The sequence below is a fragment of the Puma concolor genome, chromosome B3 (assembly GCF_028749965.1).
Source record: "Puma concolor isolate L17-30 chromosome B3, mPumCon1.1.hap2, whole genome shotgun sequence".
Lineage (NCBI taxonomy): Eukaryota > Metazoa > Chordata > Mammalia > Carnivora > Felidae > Puma > Puma concolor.
Window position 1 is genome coordinate 78419463 of NC_141672.1, and position 22549 is coordinate 78442011.

At 38.3% G+C, this 22549-nt stretch overlaps 1 protein-coding gene across 1 annotated transcript; it reads left to right on the plus strand.

Moving 5' to 3' along the window:
- The first annotated feature begins 8401 nt into the window (after positions 1 to 8401).
- Positions 8402 to 9343, plus strand: LOC147580137 (olfactory receptor 4K13-like). Its single transcript, XM_086708483.1, has one exon. It carries the CDS (start codon positions 8402 to 8404, stop codon positions 9341 to 9343), a length of 942 nt encoding a protein of 313 aa, XP_086564609.1.
- The last annotated feature ends 13206 nt before the right edge of the window (positions 9344 to 22549 follow it).

Here is a 22549-nt window from a genome sequence, read left to right on the forward strand (position 1 = left end):
ATAGAAGAATGAAATAAGCTACAAAGAAGAAAATCTAGTTGGAATTAATTAAATCACTTATTTATTAATGCACAAGGACACCATTGCATTTTAGCAAATATTACATTTATTAAGCACTTGCAATTTTCAGGCACTATTCTAGGTATGTGAATAAGGCAGTTGAGAGTCTAGGTCTCTTGGGGTTATATTCAAGTAGATAAAAACAGATTGAGCTATTAAATTGAAAATGACCTCTAGGAACTTGTTGGATTGAGCACTGGGTGTTGTATGTAAGTGATGAACAATGGAAATCCACCTCCCAAACCAAGAGCATACTGTACACACTGTATGTGTATATGTGTAATTCATTATACATATAATTGTAAACTAAATAAAAAAAAAGAAAATGACCTCTAATATCCAAAAGAGATAGTTATCTGAAACAAATAAAAAATACTGTTATGATAGAGTTTGACTAGAGATGGGAGTTTTTGCCTATGGTAGTTAAGCAAGGTCTTGTTGAATTGTGGTTAGCTGATATCCAGATGAAACATCCATGCAATTTTCTGGGGACACAAAATTCTAGGAAAAGAGGCACAAAGATCTTATAAATTTATGCATTTGAAGACCACAAAGATGAATATAGTAGCTTGTCAAATAAGTTGATATATGTAAATAAGAATGTACTAAACACTGTACAGAAAATAGTATGATATATTCTTGGTTTTATATATATATGTGTATATATACATAAATATATATATATACATTGACAATAATGAAAAATGAAAGACACGTAATAGGACTATTATGGATATAATTGGTATAAATTTGCTTTATTGTCTTTATATTTATTTATATTTTTTCACATTTTCTGCTTCTTTTTGTTTAACTGAAAAAGACAAGTAAACAGATTCCCTCATAGAGTCTCTCATTCATCTTTTTCTGCTTTCATTCACTTAGTATAATATATTATAGTTCCATCCACATTGTTGAAAATGGCAAGATTTCTTTTTTTGATCACCAAGTAGTATTCCATTGTGTGTATGTGCGTGTGTGCGTGTGTGTGTGTGTGTGTGTGAGTGTGTGTGTGTATTACCTCTTCTTTTTTTTTTTTTTTTTTTTTTTTCAACGTTTATTTATTTTTGGGACAGAGAGACAGAGCATGAATGGGGGAGGGGCAGAGAGAGAGGGAGACACAGAATCGGAAACAGGCTCCAGGCTCTGAGCCATCAGCCCAGAGCCCGACGCGGGGCTCGAACTCACGGACCGCGAGATCGTGACCTGGCTGAAGTCGGACGCTTAACCGACTGCGCCACCCAGGCGCCCCTGTATTACCTCTTCTTTATCTATTTGTAAGTTGATGGATATGTGGGATCTTTCCATAATTTGGCTATTGTTGATAGTGCTCTATAAACATTGGGTATGATGCGCCCCTTCAAATCAGCAGTTTTGTATCCTTTGGATAAATACATAGCAGTGCAATTGCTGAGTCATAGGGGGGTTTATATTTTTTATTTTTTTGAGAAACCTCCATACTGTTTCCCAGAGTGGTTGCACCAGTTTGCAGTCCTGCCAACAGTGCAAAAGGGTTCCCCTTTCTCCATATCCTCACCACATGTTGTTTCCTGAGTTAATTTTAGTTATGACAAGTAATTCATTTAGTTGTCATATGTCAACTAGTTTGACATATGTCAAATGACAATGTCATTTAGTTTATGACAAGTGTGAGGTGTTATCTCATTGTGGTTTTGATCTGTATTTCCCTGGTGATGAGTGATGTTGAGCATCTTTTCATGTGTCTGTTAGCCATCTGCATATCTTCTTTGGAAAAGTGTCTATTCATGTCTTCTGCCCATTTCGTCATTGGAGTATTTGGTTTTTTTGGTGTTCAGTTTGGTAACTTCTTCATACATTTCAGTTACTAACCCTTATCTGATATGTCATTTGTAAATATCTTCTCCCATTCTGTCGATTGCCTTTTTAGTTTTGTTGATTGATTCCGTCAACATACAGAAGCTTTTCATCTTGATGAGGTCCCAATAGTTCATTTGCTTTTGTTTCCCTTGCCTCAGGAGACATATCTAGTAAGAAGTTACTGTGGCTGAGGTCAGAGAGGTTGCTGCCTGTTTTCTCCTGTAGGATTTTGATTGTTTCTTATTTCACATTTAGGTATTTCATACATTTTGATTTTTTTGTGTGTATGGTGTAAGAAAGTGGTCCAATTTCATTCTTCTGCAAATCACTGTCCAGTTTTCCCAGCACCATTTTCTGAAGTGACTGTCTTTTTTGCATTGGATACTCTTTCTTGCTTTGTTGAAGATTAGCTGGCCATACATTTATGGGTCCATTTCTGTATTCTCTATTCTGGTCCATTAATATATGTGTTTATTTTTGTGGCAGTACCATGCTGTCTTGATGATTACAGCTTTGTAAAACAGCTTAAAGTCTGGAAATGTGATGCCTCCAGTTTTCCTTTGATTTTTCAACATTACTTCGGCTATTTGGGGTCTTTTCTAGTTCCCTAAAATTTTAGGATTGTTTGTTCTAGCTCTGTGAAGAATGCTGGTGTTATTTTGATAGGAATTACATTTAATGTGTAGATTGCTTTGCGTAGTATCGACATTTTAACAATGCCTCAGCATCCTTGCCCTAGATAAACTCTCCAAAATTTCACTAATGTGGCAAGACCCTGCCATCTTAAATGATAATGTTTTTTGTCCTCACACTTGATTCGTCACAGTGGCTTAATCTGGGAAGAAAAAAAGTGTTGTTTTTCTTATGCCCTATCTTAAGAATATTGAAAATTTCACTTAACTTCCCTTTAAATGTACATCACATGTCCTTGACCTAAATTTTTGGTCTGCCTTTAATCAGCCATGATTACAGTGTTATAATTAAATTAGAGCTTTTGTTTTCTAGTGTAAAACAATTATAGCATCTTAGTCCAATGTATGTGTAGCAGTGCCACACTATCAACGGAGACTCCAAAACCCTATATGTATGTTCACTTTTAAATAATTTCTCCCAAAATGTCTGTAAAAATTCCTCACACATTTATACTCCAGAAAGACTAAATAATAAAAGGATGTGTGCCATTATAGTCCCATTTTCCTTCCAATCCATCCTTTTTCCATTCTATAAATTTTCTCTTATTACAGGAAGCCCTGATTCATGAAGACTGCATTTCCAGCACCCTAGCATTTCTTGACCAGATGGTTACAAATGGATATCACTGTTAGATTAATATAGGGTGGGAGGAAAAGAAAACGAAGAATACACACACACACACACACACACACACACACACTCTGCCTTAGCCCAAATATCTGCCGTAGTTCTCTGGCTCATTCTAGAACTCAGCAACACTTCTATGGCTCTAGCTCTCCTCGTGAAATTGGCCACTACATTTCCCACCTTTGTATATAAGCCGTTATACTCAGAATAATCATCTCCCAAAGAGGTCCACACCCTAATATTGGAACTTGTGAATATGTCACCTTACATGGTAAATTGAACTTTGACAATATGATTATTTATAAACCTTGAAATAGGGAGGTTATCCTAGTGAATGTGGGCGGCCTCAATGAAATGCATGAGTGTTTAAAAGCATTGAACTCTTCATGGATCTAGAGAAAGAAAAAAGAAATCCAGAAAGGATGGATCTTGAGGAGGATTTGATTCAATATTTCTGGCTTTGAAGAGGAAGAAGATACGACCAAAGAATATAGGCAATGTATAGAAAGTGAGAATAATGTCTGACAAAGATCAGCAAGGAAGTGGAAATGTTATTCTACAAACACCTGGAACTAAAGTTGGCCCTCAGCCAGGCTGAGTCTGGGAGTAGTTTCTTCCCCCAAAGCCAATAAGGAATATTGTCCTGCCAACAACTTCATTGTATCCCAGAGAGAAAAAAGTTGGATTTCAGACTTATCCAACTACAAGGTAAGAAATTTGGGTTGGATGAAGCTTCTAGTTTTGGGGAAATTTTTTGAGGGAGAAGAAGAAAATGAATACATGTCATTACCCTGGGGCTGTGGTAAGACTGTGTCTTCTCTTGCCCCTCCAGATTGGATTTGGTGGTAGATTCCATTTGATGTTCATCTTTAATTTCCCCGAACATTTCCTATTAGCATCTCAGCCTTCATGTCACTAGTTTAATTAATTAAACCCCTCCTGCTTTATATATGTTTAACTGATAGCACTGAACTGTAAATATTTATGGTACTTAATATTAGTATAACAACACTATTGCAATTAGACCTAAGGAAATATGGAGTTGAGGATAGGCAAAGTACTTGACTCTATCAGAAGTCAGCTCCTCTAAAGAATTTTCACCAGTAGCTGCCTGTTAATACTGTTTACTTTCATGTTATTTGCCACTTCTGTCACATGGCAGGCTTCACAATGCCACTTAATGAATTCAGACATCTGTTTTGAATGAGGAATGGGGTAAGACTACTCAGTGGAGTCTCTTACACTGTCTGTATTAACTGCTAAACTGGTGAGGAAAATTAAACAGTGATTGCCACAGTATAGTGAGATGCAGCTTTGTGGACAGGGTTGGATACTCCATGGAAGTTTATAGACACCCCATCTCACAAAATGAGCTTTGGGGGCACCTGGGTGGCTCAGACAGGCCACTGACTCCTGATTTTGGCTCATGTTATTATCTCACAGTTGTAAGATCAAGTCCCACATTGGAGTCTGTGCTAAGCATGCAACCTACTTGGGATTCTCTCTATCCCTCTCTCTCTGCACCTCACCTGCTCCTGCTTTCTCTCTCAAAATAAATAAATAAACTATAAAAAAAATAAGAAAATGATCTTTCATTTTCAAGAAAGAAGGAAGGGTCATGTTTGGGAAACTAACAAATTCTGCTATATCCAGTTTCCATCACTGTTATTCAACATTACTGTCACCTTTTAGTTAATGGAATAAGGCACAGGAAATGTATAAGAAGAAAAAAAAAGTTATTAATGCCTGTAAATCATTTTACCAGTACCTTCAAGAAAATAGGACACTGAACTGGCAAAAAAAAAAAAAAAAATGACAAAGAGATTTCCACAATGATACCATGTACCACATAAATATATAATAAATGGAAAAAATAGCAATAAAACCAATTATGTTAAAGAAAAAGATCATAGAATAGGAAAGTAGGAAATATGCAAAATTACATTGAACAAAAAATATGTTACCAAGATTAGAAGATTAGAATGTATTGTATCATAAAAGTAGGCAGACATTTAGAACGACATAAAATCCTTCTGGATGAAAGACTCAATTTTGTAATTCTGTTCATTTTTTTCTACTTTTATTATAGGTTTAATACTGTGATATTAAAACACCAATGGAATTTGTTTTAACTTTAGAAAATATATTTATTTAATTCAGAATAAAAATATATAAGAATAAGCAAGAACACTCTGAATAAAGCAATGACAACAGATTTGCCCTTCCATACATTAAATATACTGTAAACTAATGGCTAGTAAAGTAAGTAGTAACACCACAAAAATTATCCAGGAAAACAAAACAGGAAATGAGTACTCCCAAAGAAGAGCCTGATTTATGAGCAAATTTGAAAGGTAATAAACAAAGCATAACAAATTCTTAGTGGAATGAATTATTATTTAATTGGAATGATGAAATTTATTTCACGTTATTTCTGAAAGGTTCAGAAAGATTGGAGTTTATGTGAAAATCTCAGCTTTAATACAATGTAGAATAAAAATAATATAGATCATTTATATTTTTCCTAAATATCACATTTATGAATGCTTTTTGTAGAAAATAAACTACTACAAAAGAAAGAACATCATATAAAATTCTCATTATTCAACTCTAGTCCTATCTCTCCACTGCCTGAGTATGGATTATTGCCTTTAAAGTATTATCAATTTTATAGATGAAAAATGGTATCTTCTTTCTGCAATGTCAAAAGTCTTTTTTAACAATCCCAATTACTTTCTTACTACTGGTCTCTGAGGAATCTAAAACAATCAAATGAGTTCTCTCCTTTGTGCCTCCTACCAAGAGATACACTTATATACTGCTGTCTTTTGAAGTCCAGAGAAGAAAATAAGTCACTGGATGATGAAGATTAAGCATCCATTTCATATTGATGTTACCTCTGAAGTCCAAGTGCAAACTGGTAGGTTACATAATCTTGACATGCTACTCTATCTACATACCACATCGATCACATTATTCTCATTAATAACATTAAATGTATCCATAAGTGTTAAAAACAGTGCCAAAATGAAACTGAGAGGAAGGCTCAATGGATTTCAAAAATTAATCTGGAACAAACATAATCTTGCTACGATTGGAAAAAAATACAAAAATCAGAAAACACTATACCAATGATTATTGGAAATTAGATTATAATAGCAGTCCAAGCCAATAAATTATTCTTAGACTAAAGAAATCTGGGTATATTCAAATTCTTCAGTTATACTTATCAGTTTGAATGATTTTACTCTTTAAATTATAGCAGAAATATTGAGAAAGTGCCTTTGTTGTTTCAGAAATGCAATTATTTTTAAAAGAGACAAATGATAGAAATGTGAGGATAAAACGCCTGATTCAGAGCTTTGAAAATCATAGAATGTCACCACTCATAAAATATTGATGCCATCATTATACTTGTTAGGGATTGCTAGAAAAGCTTATGAGAAAATTCAACTTTGCTACGGTAACAGTCTGAAAATGGCCAAATAGTTAAAACACTGAGATAGCATCTTGTCTAGGACTCTGTCTTTGCCACACCCATGTGCACCTGCAAGTAAACCTATTATGTGCTTCAAGGAAACACAGAAAGTCCAGGGGCTATAGTGCAGATGAGATCATTGTTCTGCAGTTAAGAGTACAAGGCACAAAGAAGAAATACAGATTCACATCTGTGAATGAGAACTATCAAAGATGTGCACTTCCTGTTTTATTACCTTCTGAAAGAAGGACGTTTTTATGCTACTTTGGATGATAGTGTCAAACATAATGGAAAATTATGGGCCGTTACAAGAACTGTGTGTCTTAGTGATAGTAACCATGCAGAGAAAAGAGCATATGATTAAGTATTCACTATGGTTACCCAGATATACAATTTTAAAATTTTGAACTATGTAACTAAAAGATTACATGTATCCCCAAATCACGTATATTCTTTTTTTTTTTTTTTTTTTTTTTGGTGACAATCTGTATTAGCCTTTGGTCTAGGTTCTCATAAAAGCAAGGAAAAGACTGAAGATGAACAACTTGCCTGAAATAAGACTTGAAAAAAAGAGCTAAAATCACCCAAACAAGGAGGGTCTTAACCAGGTGAATTTATATAGAATGAGCACTGACCTATTCCCTTTATTTGTGTGTCTTTTTTAAAAGTTCATTTAGCTTGCCTGATTCCACCTCAGTCAGCAACATATCTCTGACTTTTTTTCCATCTTTGACAAAGTCAGAGATTGAAAGAACTTTAAGGGAAATAATTGTGAGGAAGGATAGATCCAAGGAGGCTAAGTAACCCAATATAGTACTCTTATCAGAGAATATATCACATTTAAAGTCTTGTTAAATCATATTTACAAAGGCAAATGATTCACCTTACTCTTTACCCCTCACTAATGGAGGAAAGTGGAACAAGATTTAGGTGTTTCTATATACTTATATCTGTGAAATCATATGACCTAGAAAGAATATCAGATAAAAATAGATTTTTGTTCATGTTTGCAACAACTGGAGAAGAATGCACAGATGGGACACACTTTACATCTGATCACATGAACTGAAGAGTCCGGCACATGTAGATGAGTATCTGTGGTTTTGAGAGTCTAGTCTAAATAACTTAATCTTTCCTCAGTAATTGGGTTTGATCTCAGTTAATGAGATAACTGTCTCCACATGCAACTTTCTATCAACAATATGCTCAAGGTCTATAATCAATTCTTTTCAAGAATCATAATACACTTCATATAATTTCAGCAATATTAATGGCAAATTTTTACTGTCTTTTGAGAATTTCATAAAAATGTGTCAGTAAATGCACCTCCTGCAAGTGATAAAAATCACTTTTGCTGATGGCTTCCAAAGTCTTCTCTATTATTCTAGTAACTTATGAATTCACACAGTCTGCTCTATAGCTGAACAAGGGAGAGGTTTTCTCAAATACCTAACTGACCTTGCCCCTATTAATCAACACACACATTTCATTTAGTAGGCTCAATTCCTTCCACTATCAACTGTCATGTGGTCCTATGAAATATCTCCTGCTAAATATCTATGAAGTAGTCATCGTGTCATACATTTGTTTGCTTGTGTAAGAGACAGGATGGAAATAAAGACAAGGTTTACAGACTTGCCAGTCCCTATGACATCCTGTGTGTTTTTCCCTCTTCTAGGCAACTTCTGAAATTCATTACAGGGATGAATGGATCTCCTGAACAACAGATCAAGTGTGTCTGAGTTCATCTTGCTGGGACTTTCCACTTCTCAAGAAATTCAAATATTCTTTTTTGCAGTCTTCTTCCTTGTCTATGTAGCCATCATAGTAGGAAACCTCCTCATTGTGATCTCTGTGATAGTTGATACGCATCTTCACTCCCCCATGTATTTCTTTCTGGCAAATTTATCATTTTTTGATTTATGTCTTTCTTCTGTTACAACTCCCAAAGTGATTGCAGACCTCCTTAGAAAACGCAAGACCATCTCCCTGTGTGGCTGCATGGCTCAGATGTTTTTTGTGCACTTCTTTGGGGGTGGAGAGATGTCTCTTCTGATAGCTATGGCCATAGACAGGTATGTTGCCATATGCAAGCCCTTGCAGTATCAGACCATCATGAATCACAGGGTGCTCATTGGGTTTCTGCTGCTCTCATGGGCAATTGGGTCCATACATACCACAAGCCAGATGGTTTTCACGGTAGGTTTACCTTTCTGTGGTCCCAATGTTGTGGACAGCATTTTCTGTGACCTTCCCCTGGTCATCAAGCTTGCCTGCACTGAGACCTATATCCTAGAGCTCTTGGTGATTGCAAATAGTGGACTCCTGTCCCTGATCTGCTTCATTCTCCTGCTCATATCCTACATTGTCATGCTGGTCACCATCTGGCAGCACTCCTCCAGTGCATCCTCTAAGGCAGTGTCCACACTGTCTGCTCACATCACTGTGGTCACTCTCTTCTTTGGCCCCACTATCTTCATCTATGTTTTCCCGTTCAAGAGTTACTCTGCAGATAAGTTTCTTTCTGTTTTTTACTCTATAATCACCCCTCTCCTTAATCCAATTATTTATACTCTGAGGAATCAAGAAATGAAAGCAGCCATTAAGAGACTCACAAGCTATCATATTGGTTCCTGGCTCACTTTCTAAATAAGTCTGTAACAGCTGATTGTTTTGTGTTGTCTGCTATTTGGGGTTTTGAATCTTAAATACTTAGCAGAAAAATTGAAATAAAATATTAAATAGTATCAACTATCTTCCCTCAGAATTAATGGAATATTTAAGATCAGTTTTATTAAAAATCTAATGGAAAATATTCATAGAACAGATTCAATACATAAATAAGTGTGCACTCATTATTTCCTTTTACTTCCTTGTACTAGAATTCAGGGAAACAACCCTGATCAATGTTTAAAGTATCTAATCATATGTCTTTTTTCAAAAGCTTTATAAATTTGCAATGGCTTAGTATATAAAAATATTTTTAGTTTCAATTTTTATTTATAAAGTTGTATTTTGGGAGTTGAGAAGATGGTGGCGTAGGACGACGCTGGGCTCACCGTGTCCTTCTGATCACTTAGATTCCACCCACACCTGCCTAAATAACCAAGAAAACCACCAGAAGACTAGCAGAATGGACTCTCTGGAGCCAAGCATAGACAAGAGGCCCATGGAAAAGGGTAGGAAGGGTGCAGAGGCGGGTGCACTACACGGACAGGTGGGAGGGAGCCAGGGTGGTAGAGTGGCAACCCCCCGGCAAGGCAGAGCCCCCGAGTCTGACTTGCAAAAACAGAGGGGCCGGACTGCGTGAGTTCTGCCAGCCAGCGGGACTTAACATCTGGAATGCTAAAAGTCAACAGCTCTGCTTGGAGAGCGGGAGGGCGAGAAGACACCGGGAGGGAGAGGTGTTGGGCCCCGGAAGACAGAGCTCAGCTTAGCGGGGAACAAAGGGGCTGGAAACACCATCTCCCTCTCCCAGCCCCCAGCCGAAATCCCAAAGGGAACCAGTTCCCATCACTGAACTTGCTTGCACTGCGCAAACACCCAACGCTGTGCTACTGTGGATCCATCCCTCCAACAGCTCTGCCTCCCTCCTGGTGCTGCAGGGCCCCTCCCACAGGGGAACACTGAAGGCAAAGCAAGCTGAGCCTGCCCCTCCCGCCCCTGTGCACCTTGCAGATCCACCCTGGCTAATACGCCAGATCCCATAGAAGTAGTACCACAAGCCTGGCAGTGTACAAGTAGCCCAGACAGAGGCCACACCACTCCAAAGTGAGTCCTGCCCCTGGGAGAGGGGAAGATAAGGTACACACCAGTCTGACTGTGGCCCCAGTGGTGGGCTGGGGGCAGACATCGGGTCTGACTGCGGCCCCACCAACCAGCACAAGTTACTCTAGACAGCACAGGGGAAGAGCCCTGCAGTTCCATGCCACTCCAGGGATTATCCAAAATGACGAAACGGAAGAATTCTCCTCCAAAGAAACTCCAGGAAGTAGTGACAGCTAACGAATTGATCAAAAACTATTTAAGCAATATAACAGAACGAGAATTTGGAACAATAGTCATAAAATTAATTGCTGGGCTTGAAAACAGTATAGAGGAGCAGACAATCTACTGTAGAGATCAAGGGACTAAGAAATAGTCATAAGGAGCTAAAAAATGCTATAAATGAGGTGCAAAATAAAATGGAGGTGACCGCAGCTCAGATTGAAGAGGCAGAGGAGAGAATAGGTGATTTAGAAGATAAAATTATGGAAAAAGAGGAAGCTGAGAAAAAGATAGATAAAAAAATCCAGGAGTATGAGGGGAGAATTAGAGAACTAAGTGATGCAATCAAGCACAACAATATGTGTATAATAGGGATTCCAGAAGAGAAAGAGAGAGAGAAAGGGGCTGAAGGTGTACTTGAACAAATCATAGCTGAGAACTTCCCTGATCTGGGGAAGGAAAAAGGCATTGAAATCCAAGAGGCATAGAGAACTCCCTTCAGACATAACTTGAATCGGTCTTCTGCACAACATATCATGGTGAAACTGGCAAAATACAAGGATAAAGAGAAAATTCTGAAAGCAGCTAGGGATAAACACGCTCTAACATATAAAGGAAGACCAGTAAGACTAGTGACAGATCTATGTACTGAAACTTGGCAGGCCAGAAAGAAATGGCAGGAAATCTTCAATGTGATGAACAGAAAAATATGCAGTCAAGAATCCTTTATCCAGCAAGTCTGTCATTCAGAATAGAAGGAGAGCTAAAGGTCTTCCCAAGCAAACAAAAACTGAAGGAATTTATCACCACTAAACTAGCCCTACAAGAGATCCTAAGGGGGATCCTGCAAGACAAAGTACCAGAGACATTGCTAAAAGCATGAAACCTACAGACATCACAATGATTCTAAACCCATATCTTTCTATAATAAATAAATAAATAAATAAATAAATAAATAAATAAATATAAATAAATAAATAAATAAATAAATAAATAAATAAATGTCTATGTGTCGAATATGGGAGCCCCCAAATATATAAAAGAAATTAATCACAAACATAAGCAACCTTATTGTTAAGAATGTGGTAATTGAAGGGGACTTTAATACTCCACTTAAAACAATGGATAGACCATCTAGACACAGGATCAATAAAGAAACAAGGGCCTGAATGAGACATTGGACCAGATGGACTTGACAGATATATTTAGAACTCTGCATCCCAATGCAACAGAATATACTTTCTTCTCGAGTGCACATGGAACATTCTCCAAGATAGATCACATACTAGGTCACAAAACAGCCCTTCATACGTATAAAAAAATTGAGATCATACCATGCACACTTTCAGACCACAGTGCTATGAAGCTTGAAATCAACCACAGGAAAAAGTCTGGAAAACCTCCAAAAGCATGGAGGTTAAAGAACACCCTACTAAAGAATGAATGGGGCAACCAGGCAATTAGAGAAGAAATTTTAAAATACAGGGAAAAAAATAAAAATGAAAATAAAATAATCTAAATGCTTCGGGATGCAGCAAAGGCAGTTCTGAGAGGAAAATACATTGCAATCCAGGCCTATCTCAAGAAACAAGAAAAATATACAATACAAAATACAAAAATCTAGCTCTCTCCCCGGTATCTCACCGCTGCGTCAATGCAGGCATCAGCAAATTAATGAGAGGAGAGAGGAGGCCCCTGCTCTTGGGCACCTGCAGGAACTTACTCCAGCTCCAGACGCACCGTAAACACTTTCATCTAACGGAAGATAAGCTGTGAAATCGGATTTCTGAACAACAAAACACTTGTGTAAAAACTGCATTCCATGCCAGGCCTGAAATGTTCCAAAGCTCAGTTCGTATTTTCTTTTAGAAATTATTTTGGCGATGAGAGAGGGAAGATGGCGGCGTAGTAGGACACTGGGCTCACCGCGCAACCTGCTGATCACTTAGATTCCACCTAAACCTGCCTAAATAACCCAGAAAACCGCCAGAGGATTAGCAGAACAGAGTCTCCGGAGCCAAGCACAGACGAGAGACCCACGGAGGAGGGTAGGAAGGACGGCGAGAAGGTGCGCGCTCCACGGACTGGCGGGAGGGAGCCGGGGCGGAGGGGCGGCTCTCCGGCCAAGCAGAGCCCCCGAGTCTGGCTGGCAAAAGCAGAGGGGCCTGATGGACTGTGTTCCGACAGCAAGCGCGACTTAGCATCTGGGAGGTCATAAGTTAACAGCTCTGCTCACAAAGCGGGAAGGCTGGAGGACAAAGGGAGGGAGAGCTGCTGAGCCCCCGGACGACAGAGCTCAGTTTGGTGGGGAACAAAGGCGCTCGCCAGCGCCATCTCCCCCGCCCATCCCCCAGCCAAAATGCCTAAGAGCACCAGTTCCTGCCAGGGAACTTGCTCGCTCCGCGCAAACACCCAACTCTGCGCTTCTGCGGAGCCAAACCTCCGGCAGCAGATCTGACTCCCTCCTGCTGCCACAGGGCCCCTCCTGAAGTGGAACACCTAAGGAGAAGCAAGCTAAGCCTGCCCCTCCTGCCCCCGTGCACCTTGCCTACCCACCCCAGCTAATACGCCAGATCCCCAGCACCACAAGCCTGGCAGTGTGCAAGTAGCCCGGACTGGCCACGCCACCCCACAGTGAATCCCGCCCCTAGGAGAGGGGAAGAGAAGGCGCACACCAGTCTGACTGTGGCCCCAGCGGGGGGCTGGGGGCAGACATCAGCTCAGACTGCGGCCCCACCCACCAACTCCAGTTACACACCACAGCACAGGGGAAGTGCCCTGCAGGTCCTCACCACACCAGGGACTATCCAAAATGACCAAGCAGAAGAATTCCCCTCAGAAGAATCTCCAGGACATAACAACAGCTAATGAACTGATCAAAAAGGATTTAAATAATATAACAGAAAGTGAATTTAGAATAAAAGTCATAAAATTAATCGCTGGGCTTCAAAACAGTATAGAGGACAGCAGAGAATCTCTTGCTACAGAAATCAAGGGACTAAGGAACAGTCACGAGGAGCTGAAAAGCGCTTTATACGAAATGTAAAACAAAATGGAAACGACGACAGCTCGGATTGAAGAGGCAGAGGAGAGAATAGGTGAACTAGAAGATAAAGTTATGGAAAAAGAGGAAGCTGAGAGAAAGAGAGATAAAAAAAATCCAGGAGTATGAGGGGAAAATTAGAGAACTAAGTGATACACTAAAAAGAAATAATATACTCATAATTGGTATCCCAGAGGAGGAAGAGAGAGGGAAAGGTGCTGAAGGGGTACTTGAAGAAATTATAGCTGAGAACTTCCCTGAACTGGGGAAGGAAAAAGGCATTGAAATCCAAGAGGCACAGAGAACTCCCTTCAGACGTAACTTGAATCAATCTTCTGCACGACATATCATAGTGAAACTGGCAAAATACAAGGATAAAGAGAAAATTCTGAAAGCAGCAAGGGATAAACGTGCCCTCACATATAAAGGGAGACCTATAAGACTCGTGACTGATCTCTCTTTTGAAACTTGGCAGGCCAGAAAGAATTGGCACGAGATTTTCAGTGTGCTAGACAGAAAAAATATGCAGCCGAGAATCCTGTATCCAGCAAATCTGTCATTTAGAATAGAAGGAGAGATAAAGGTCTTCCCAAACAAACAAAAACTGAAGGAATTTGTCACCACTAAACCAGCCCTACAAGAGATCCTAAGGGGGACCCTGTGAGACAAAGTACCAGAGACATGACTACAAGCATAAAACATACAGACATCACAATGACTCTAAACCCGTATCTTTCTATAATAACACTGAATGTAAATGGATTAAATGCACCAACCAAAAGACATAGGGTATCAGAATAGAAAAAAAAAAAACAAGACCCATCTATTTGCTGTCTACAAGAGACTCATTTTAGACCTGAGGACACCTTTAGATTGAGAGTGAGGGGATGGAGAACTATTTATCATGCTACTGGAAGCCAAAAGAAACTGGAGTAGCCATACTTACATCAGACAAACTAGACTTTAAATTAAAGGCTGTAACAAGAGATGAAGAAGGGCATTATATAATAATTACAGGGTCTATCCATCAGGAAGAGCTAACAATTATAAATGTCTATGCGCCAAATACAGGAGCACCCAAATATATAAAACAATTACTCATAAACATAAGCAACCTTATTGAGAAGAATGTGGTAATGGCAGGGGAGTTTACCACCCCACTTACAGAAATGGATAGATCATCTAGACACACGGTCAATAAAGAAACAAGGGCCCTGAATGAGACATTGGATCAGATGGACTTGACACATATATTTAGAACTCTGCATCCCAAAGCAACAGAATATACTTTCTTCTCGAGTGCACATGGAACATTCTCCAAGATAGATCATATACTGGGTCACAAAACAGCCCTTCATAAGTTTACAAGAAATGAAATCATACCATGCATACTTTCAGACCACAATGCTATGAAGCTTGAAATCAACCACAGGAAAAAGTCTGGAAAACCTCCAAAAGCATGGAGGTTAAAGAACACCCTACTAACGAATGAGTGGGTCAACCAGGCAATTAGAGAAGATATTAAAAAATATATGGAAAAAATGAAAATGAAAATACAACAATCCAAAAGCTTTGGGATGCAGCGAAGGCAGTCCTGAGAGGAAAAGACATTGCAATCCAGGCCTATCTCAAGAAACAAGAAAAATCCCAAATACAAAATCTAACAGCACACCTAAAGGAAAAAGAAGCAGAACAGCAAAGGCAGCCTAAACCCAGCAGAAGAAGAGAAATAATAAAGATCAGAGCAGGAATAAACAATATAGAATCTAAAAAAACTGTAGAGCAGATCAACGAAACCAAGAGTTGGTTTTTTGAAAAAATAAACAAAATTGACAAACCTCTAGCCAGGCTTCTCAAAAAGAAAAGGGAGAGGACCCAAATAGATAAAATCATGAATGAAAATGGAATTATTACAACCAATCCCTCAGAGATACAAACAATTATCAGGGAATACTATGAAAAATTATATGCCAACAAATTGGACAACCTGGAACAAATGGACAAATTCCTAAACACCCACACTCTTCCAAAACTCAATCAGGAGGAAATAGAAAGCTTGAACAGACCCATAACCAGCGAAGAAATTGAATCGGTTATCAAAAATCTCCCAACAAATAAGAGTCCAGGACCAGATGGCTTCCCAGGGGAGTTCTACCAGCTGTTTAAAGCAGAGATAATACCTGTCCTTCTCAAGCTATTCCAAGAAATAGAAGGGGACGGAAAACCTCCAGACTCATTCTATGAAGCCAGTATTACTCTGATTCCTAAACCAGACAGAGACCCAGTAAAAAAAGAGAACTACAGGCCAATATCCCTGATGAATATGGATGCAAAAATTCTCAATAAGATACTAGCAAATTGAATTCAACAGCATATAAAAAGAATTATTCACCATGACCAAGTGGGATTCATTGCTGGGATGCAGGGCTGATTCAACATTCGCAAATCAATCAACGTGATACATCACATTAACAAAAAAAAAGAGAAGAACCATATGATCCTGTCAATCAATGCAGAAAAGGCCTTTGACAAAATCCAGCACCCTTTCTTAATAAAAACCCTTGAGAAAGTCGGGATAGAAGGAACATACTTAAAGATCATAAAAGCCATTTATGAAAAGCCCACAGCTAACATCATCCTCAACGGGGAAAAACTGAGAGCTTTTTCCCTGAGATCAGGAACACGACAGGGATGCCCACTCTCACCGCTGTTGTTTAACATAGTGCTGGAAGTTCTAGCATCAGCAATCAGACAACAAAAGGAAATCAAAGGCATCAAAATTGGCAAAGATGAAGTCAAGCTTTCGCTTTTTGCAGATGACATGATATTATACATGGAAAATCCGATAGACTCCACCAAAGTCTGCTAGAACTGATATATGAATTCAGCAAAGTTGCAGGACACAAAATCAATGTACAGAAATCAGTTGCACTCTTATACACTAACAATGAAGCAAGAGAAAGACAAATAAAGAAACTGATCCCATTCACAATTGCACCAAGAAGCATAAAATACCTAGGAATAAATCTAACCAAAGATGTACAAGATCTGTATGCTGAAAACTGTAGAAAACTTATGAAGGTAATTGAAGAAGATTTAAAGAAATGGAAAGACATTCCCTGCTCATGGATTGGAAGAATAAATATTGTCAAAATGTCAATACTACCCAAAGCTATCTACACATTCAATGCCATCCCAATCAAAATTGCACCAGCATTCTTCTCGAAACTAGAACAAGCAATCCTAAAATTCATATGGAACCACAAAAGGCCCCGAATAGCCAAAGTAATTTTGAAGAAGAAGACCAAAGCAGGAGGCATCACAATCCTAGACTTTAGCCTCTACTAGAAAGCTGTCATCATCAAGACAGCATGGTATTGGCACAAAAACAGACACATAGACCAATGGAAGAGAATAGAAACCCCAGAACTAGACCCACAAACGTATGGCCAACTCATCTTTGACAAAACAGGAAAGAACATCCAATGGAAAAAAAACAGTCTCTTTAACAAATAGTGCTGGGAGAACTGGACAGCAACATGCAGAAGGTTGAAACTAGACCACTTTCTCACACCATTCACAAAAATAAACTCAAAATGGATCAAGGACCTGAATGTGAGACAGGAAACCATCAAAACCTTAGAGGAGAAAGCAGGAAAAGACCTCTCTGACCTCAGCCGTAGCAATCTCTTACTCGACACATCCCCAAAGGCAAGGGAATTAAAAGCAAAAGTGAATTCCTGGGACCTTATGAAGATAAAATCTTCTGCACAGCAAAGGAAACAACCAACAAAACTAAAAGGCAACCAACGGAATGGGAAAAGATATTTGCAAATGACATATCGGACAAAGGGCTAGTATCCAAAATCTATCAAGAGCTCACCAAACTCCACACCCAAAAAACAAATAACCCAGTGAAGAAATGGGCAGAAAACATGAATAGACACTTCTCTAAAGAAGACATCCGGATGGCCAACAGGCACATGAAAAGATGTTCAGCGTCGCTCCTTATCAGGGAAATACAAATCAAAACCACACTCAGGTATCACCTCACGCCAGTCAGAGTGGCCAAAATGAACAAATCAGGAGACTATAGATGCTGGAGAGGATGTGGAGAAACAGGAACCCTCTTGCACTGTTGGTGGGAATGCAAATTGGTGCAGCCGCTCTGGAAAGCAGTGTGGAGGTTCCTCAGAAAATTAAAAATAGACCTACCCTATGACCCAGCAATAGCACTGCTAGGAATTTATCCAAGGGATACAGGAGTACTGATGCATAGGGGCACTTGTACCCCAATGTTTATAGCAGTACTCTCAACAATAGCCAAATTATGGAAAGAGCCTAAATGTCCATCGACTGATGAATGGATAAAGAAAATGTGGTTTATATATACAATGGAATACTACGTGGCAATGAGAAAAAATGAAATATGGCCTTTTGTAGCAACGTGGAACTGGAGAGTGTGATGCTAAGTGAAATAAGCCATACAAGAGAAAGACAGATACCATATGGTTTCACTCTTATGTGGATCCTGAGAAACTTAACAGAAACCATGGGGGAGGGGAAGGAAAAAAAAAAGAGGTTAGAGTGGGAGAGAGCCAAAGCATAAGAGACTGTTAAAAACTGAGTACAAACTGAGGGTTGATGGGGGGTGGGAGGGAGGGGAGGGTGGGTGATGGGTATTGAGGAGGGCACCTTTTGGGATGAGCACTGGGTGTTGTATGGAAACCAATTTGACAATAAATTTCATATATTAAAAAAAATACAAACATCTAACAGCACACCTAAAGGAAATAGAAGCAGAACAGCAAAGACACCCCAAACCCAGCAGAACTAGAGAAATTATAAAGATCAGAGAGGAAATAAGCAATACAGAATGTAAAAAAAAAAACTGTAGAGCATATCAATGAAAGCAAGAGTTGGTTTTTTGAAAAAATAAACAAAACTGATAAATCTCTGGCCAGGCTTCTGAAAAAGAAAAGGGAGATGACCCAAATAGATAAAATCATGAATTAAAATGGAATTCTTACAACCAATCCCTCAGAAATACAAGGAATTATCAGGGGATACTATGGAAATATGTATGAAATATTGAAAATATGAAAATATGAAAAATTATATGCCAAGACACTGGACAACCTGGAAGAAATGGACAAATTCCTAAGCACCCACGCACTTCCAAAACTCAAACAGGAAGAAATAGAAAACTTGAACAGACCCATAACCAGTGAAGAAATTGAATCAGTTATTAAAAATCTCCCAACAAATAAGAGTCCAGGACCAGATGGCTTCCCAGGGGAATTCTACCAGACCTTTAAAGCAGAGATAATATCTATCCTTCTCAAGCTGCCCCAAAGATAGAAAGGGAAGGAAAACTTCCAGACTCATTCTATGAAGCCAGCATTACTTTGATTCCTAAACCAGATAGAGACCCAGCAAAAAAAAAAGAACTATAGGCCAATATCCCTGATGAATATGGATGCAAAAACTCTCAATAAGATACTAGGAAATCGAATTCAACAGCATATAAAAAGAATTATAAAGTTGTATTTTTTAAGTTTATTTTGAGAAAGACAGACAACATGATTGGGGAGGGGCAGAGAGAGAGGGAGATAGAGAATCCCATGCAGTCTCTGCACTGTCATTGCAAAGCCCGATGCAGGGCTTGAACTTATCTAAAGTTGCATTTATAACTTATTGTTGTTAAAATATCTATTACTATTTGTCAACCATATGGAGTCTGCACAGAGGTATTGTGATTTGAATGAGGATAAGAATACTTTCTCACTATATACCCTCAATACGCTAATCATCTTTAGAATTTAAAAAATATGCTGAAAAATATATTTTCCAACATCTTTAGTATTCAAATAATTTTTGAAGAATCAGTATCAACTAAAATGCTAAAAACTAAAACCATGAACTGCTTAACATAGCTTGCTCTACCAGATAACACATCAATGTTTTTTCAACTGGAATAAGTCATTCATGAAACATCTAGAAAAATATTTACTATGTACCAAGCACTGCCCAAAGCAATACAGATATGTGGTTATAGACAGAGACCTGATGCCTGTTCCGGAGAGAATATCAAAGGGGAGGGGATCTGTGTTAGGTGTGGTGGTTTCAGAAGATCACTTTAAGAGGAGACATTTATACCAACACATTAAGCAAGCTCTAGAGTTAGACATCTGAGCAGGGGAAAGAGTACATCAGTAAAAGGGCCAGTGTAAATAGACATTGTGATGTGACAAAGAGTTTTAGGTTTTAAAGGTAGACCTTGTGAAGGAGACTGATGAATAAATGAGAGAAGACATATGCTGAGATATTATAGAAAGGAAGAGACCAGAGTTTTCAGGCACAGTGGATTCCTTTTTATCGTCAAGGTAAAGCCAATGAAGTGTTTTGAGAAAGGGAGGGATGGGATCCAGCAAACATTATAGTTTGCCATACATCCGTACTCTTAAGTAGAAAATACAATGCAGCAAAAGTGAGAGCACAGGAAGAGTTAGTAGTCTGCTTCAGATAGTAAGCCTGTATTTATTAAATAATACAGTGAATCTGTGGAAACTGTAAAGATTTCCAAAGGAAAATAGAAAACCTAAAATTATTCAAACATCTTGGGGGCCACCTCTTTTGACGTCTTTTAAAATTTTTATATGTTTCCCTTTTAAAAATATTTAATTTTTTTATTTTTATATGAATTTTTAAATTTGCATAGAGTTGACACACATATTACATTAGTTTCAGGTATACAACATAGTGATTAGACAAATTTATACAGTATGCTCCTATGCTCACCAGAATTGTAGCTCCATCTGTTACCATAAATATTATAACATCATTGACTATATTTCTTATGCTATTTCTTTAATTCTTGTGACTTGTTTTTTCCATATCTGGAAGCCTGTATCTCCACTCACCTTCACCTATTTTGCCCATCCCCCCCCACCTGCCTCACTTATGGCAGCCATCAGTTTGTTCTCTGTATTTATATCTCTAATTCTGCTCTTTGTTGTTGTTCTTTATTCATTTGGGTTTGTGTGTGTGTGTGTGTGTGTGTGTGTATGTTGATTACACATGAGTGAAATCTTACAGTGTTTGTCTTTCTCTGTCTGACTTATTTCACTTAACATGACACCTTCTAAGTCCATCCATGCTGTTGCAAATGGCAAGACTCCATTCTTTTTTATGGCTATAATATTCCAGTGTGTATATACTATATCTTCCTTATCCATTCATCTAGTGATAGACACTTTGGTTGCTTCCATATGTTGGCTATTATATATAATACTGCAATAAATTTAGAAGTACATAAATCTTTTCAAATTAGTTTTTTGAATTTTCTTTGTTTAAACACCAAACAGTGGAATTACTGGCTAATATGTTAATCCTATTTTTAATTTTCTGAGGTATCTCCATACTGTTTCCACAGTGGCTGGCTGCACCAGTTTGCATTCCCATCAACAGTGCAGAAGTGTTCCTCTTTCTCCGTATCCTAGCCAACATCAGTTGATTCCTGAGTTGTTTATATTAGCCATTCCGACAGGTATGAGGTGTTATCTCATTGTGGTTTTGATTTGTATTTCACTGGTGATGAGTGATTTTGAGCATCTTTTCATGTGTCTGTTAGCCATCTGGATATCTTCCTTAGAAAAGTGTCTATTAATGTCTTCTGCCCATTTATTCACTGGATTATTTGGGTTTTTTGGTGTTCAGTTTGGTAAGTTCTTTATAGATTTTGGATTCTAACCTTTTATCCAATATGATATTTGCAATTATCTTCTCCCATTCCACAATGTGCCTTTAGTTTCTTTTTTTTTTTAATTCCTTAGTTGTGCTGAAGCTTTTTATCTTGATGAGGTCTCAATAGTTCATTTTTGCTTTTGTTTCCCTTGCCTTGGGAGACATGTCTAGTAAGAAGTTGCTGTGGCCGAGGTCAAAGAGGCTGCTGCTTGTTTGCTCCTGTAGGATTTTTATGCTTTCCGGTCTCACATTTAGGTCTTTCATCCATTTTGAATTAATTTTTGGGTATGGTGTAAGAAAGTGGTCCAGTTTCATTCTTATTCATGTCATTGTCCAGTTTTCTCAGTACCGTTTGCTGAAGTTACTGTCTTTTTTGTATTGCATACTCTTTCTTGCTTTGTCAAAGATTAGTTGGCCATATATTTGTGGGGCCATTTCTGGGTTCTCTATTCTGGTTCATTAATCTATGTGTCTGTTTTTGTGGCAGTACTATAATGTCTTGATTATTACATCTCTGTAATACAGCTTTAAGTCTGCAATTGTGATGCCTCAAGCTTTGCTTTTCTTTTTCAACATGACTTTGGCTATTCAGGGTCTTTTCTAGTTTCACAAAATTTTAGGATTGTTTGCTCTAGCTCCGTGAAGAATGCTGGTGTTATTTTGATGGGGAGTGCATTGAACGCACAGATTGCTTTGAGTAATATAAACATTTTAACAATGTTTGTTCTTCTGATCCATGAACATGGAATGTTTTAACATTTCTTTGTGTCCTCTTCAATTTCCTTCATGAGCTTTCTGTAATTTTCAGCGTACAGATCTTTTACCTCTTTGGGTAGGCTTATTCCTGGGTATCTTATTGTTTTTGGTGCAATTGTAAATGTGATAAATTCCTTGATTTCTCTTTCTTCTGCTTCATTACTGGTGTATAGAGACACATTCAATTTCTGTATGTTGATATTATACACTGCGACTTTGATGAGTTCACACATCAGTTCTAGCAGTTTTGGGTGGAGTCTTTTGGGCTTTCCATGTAGAGTACCATGTCATCTGCAAAGAGTGAAAGTTTGACTTCTTTTTGC

What these genes read in the sequence shown, in the direction of transcription:
- LOC147580137 (XM_086708483.1), top strand. Translation starts at nt 8,402, where the DNA reads ATGGATCTCCTGAACAACAGATCAAGTGTGTCTGAGTTCATCTTGCTG.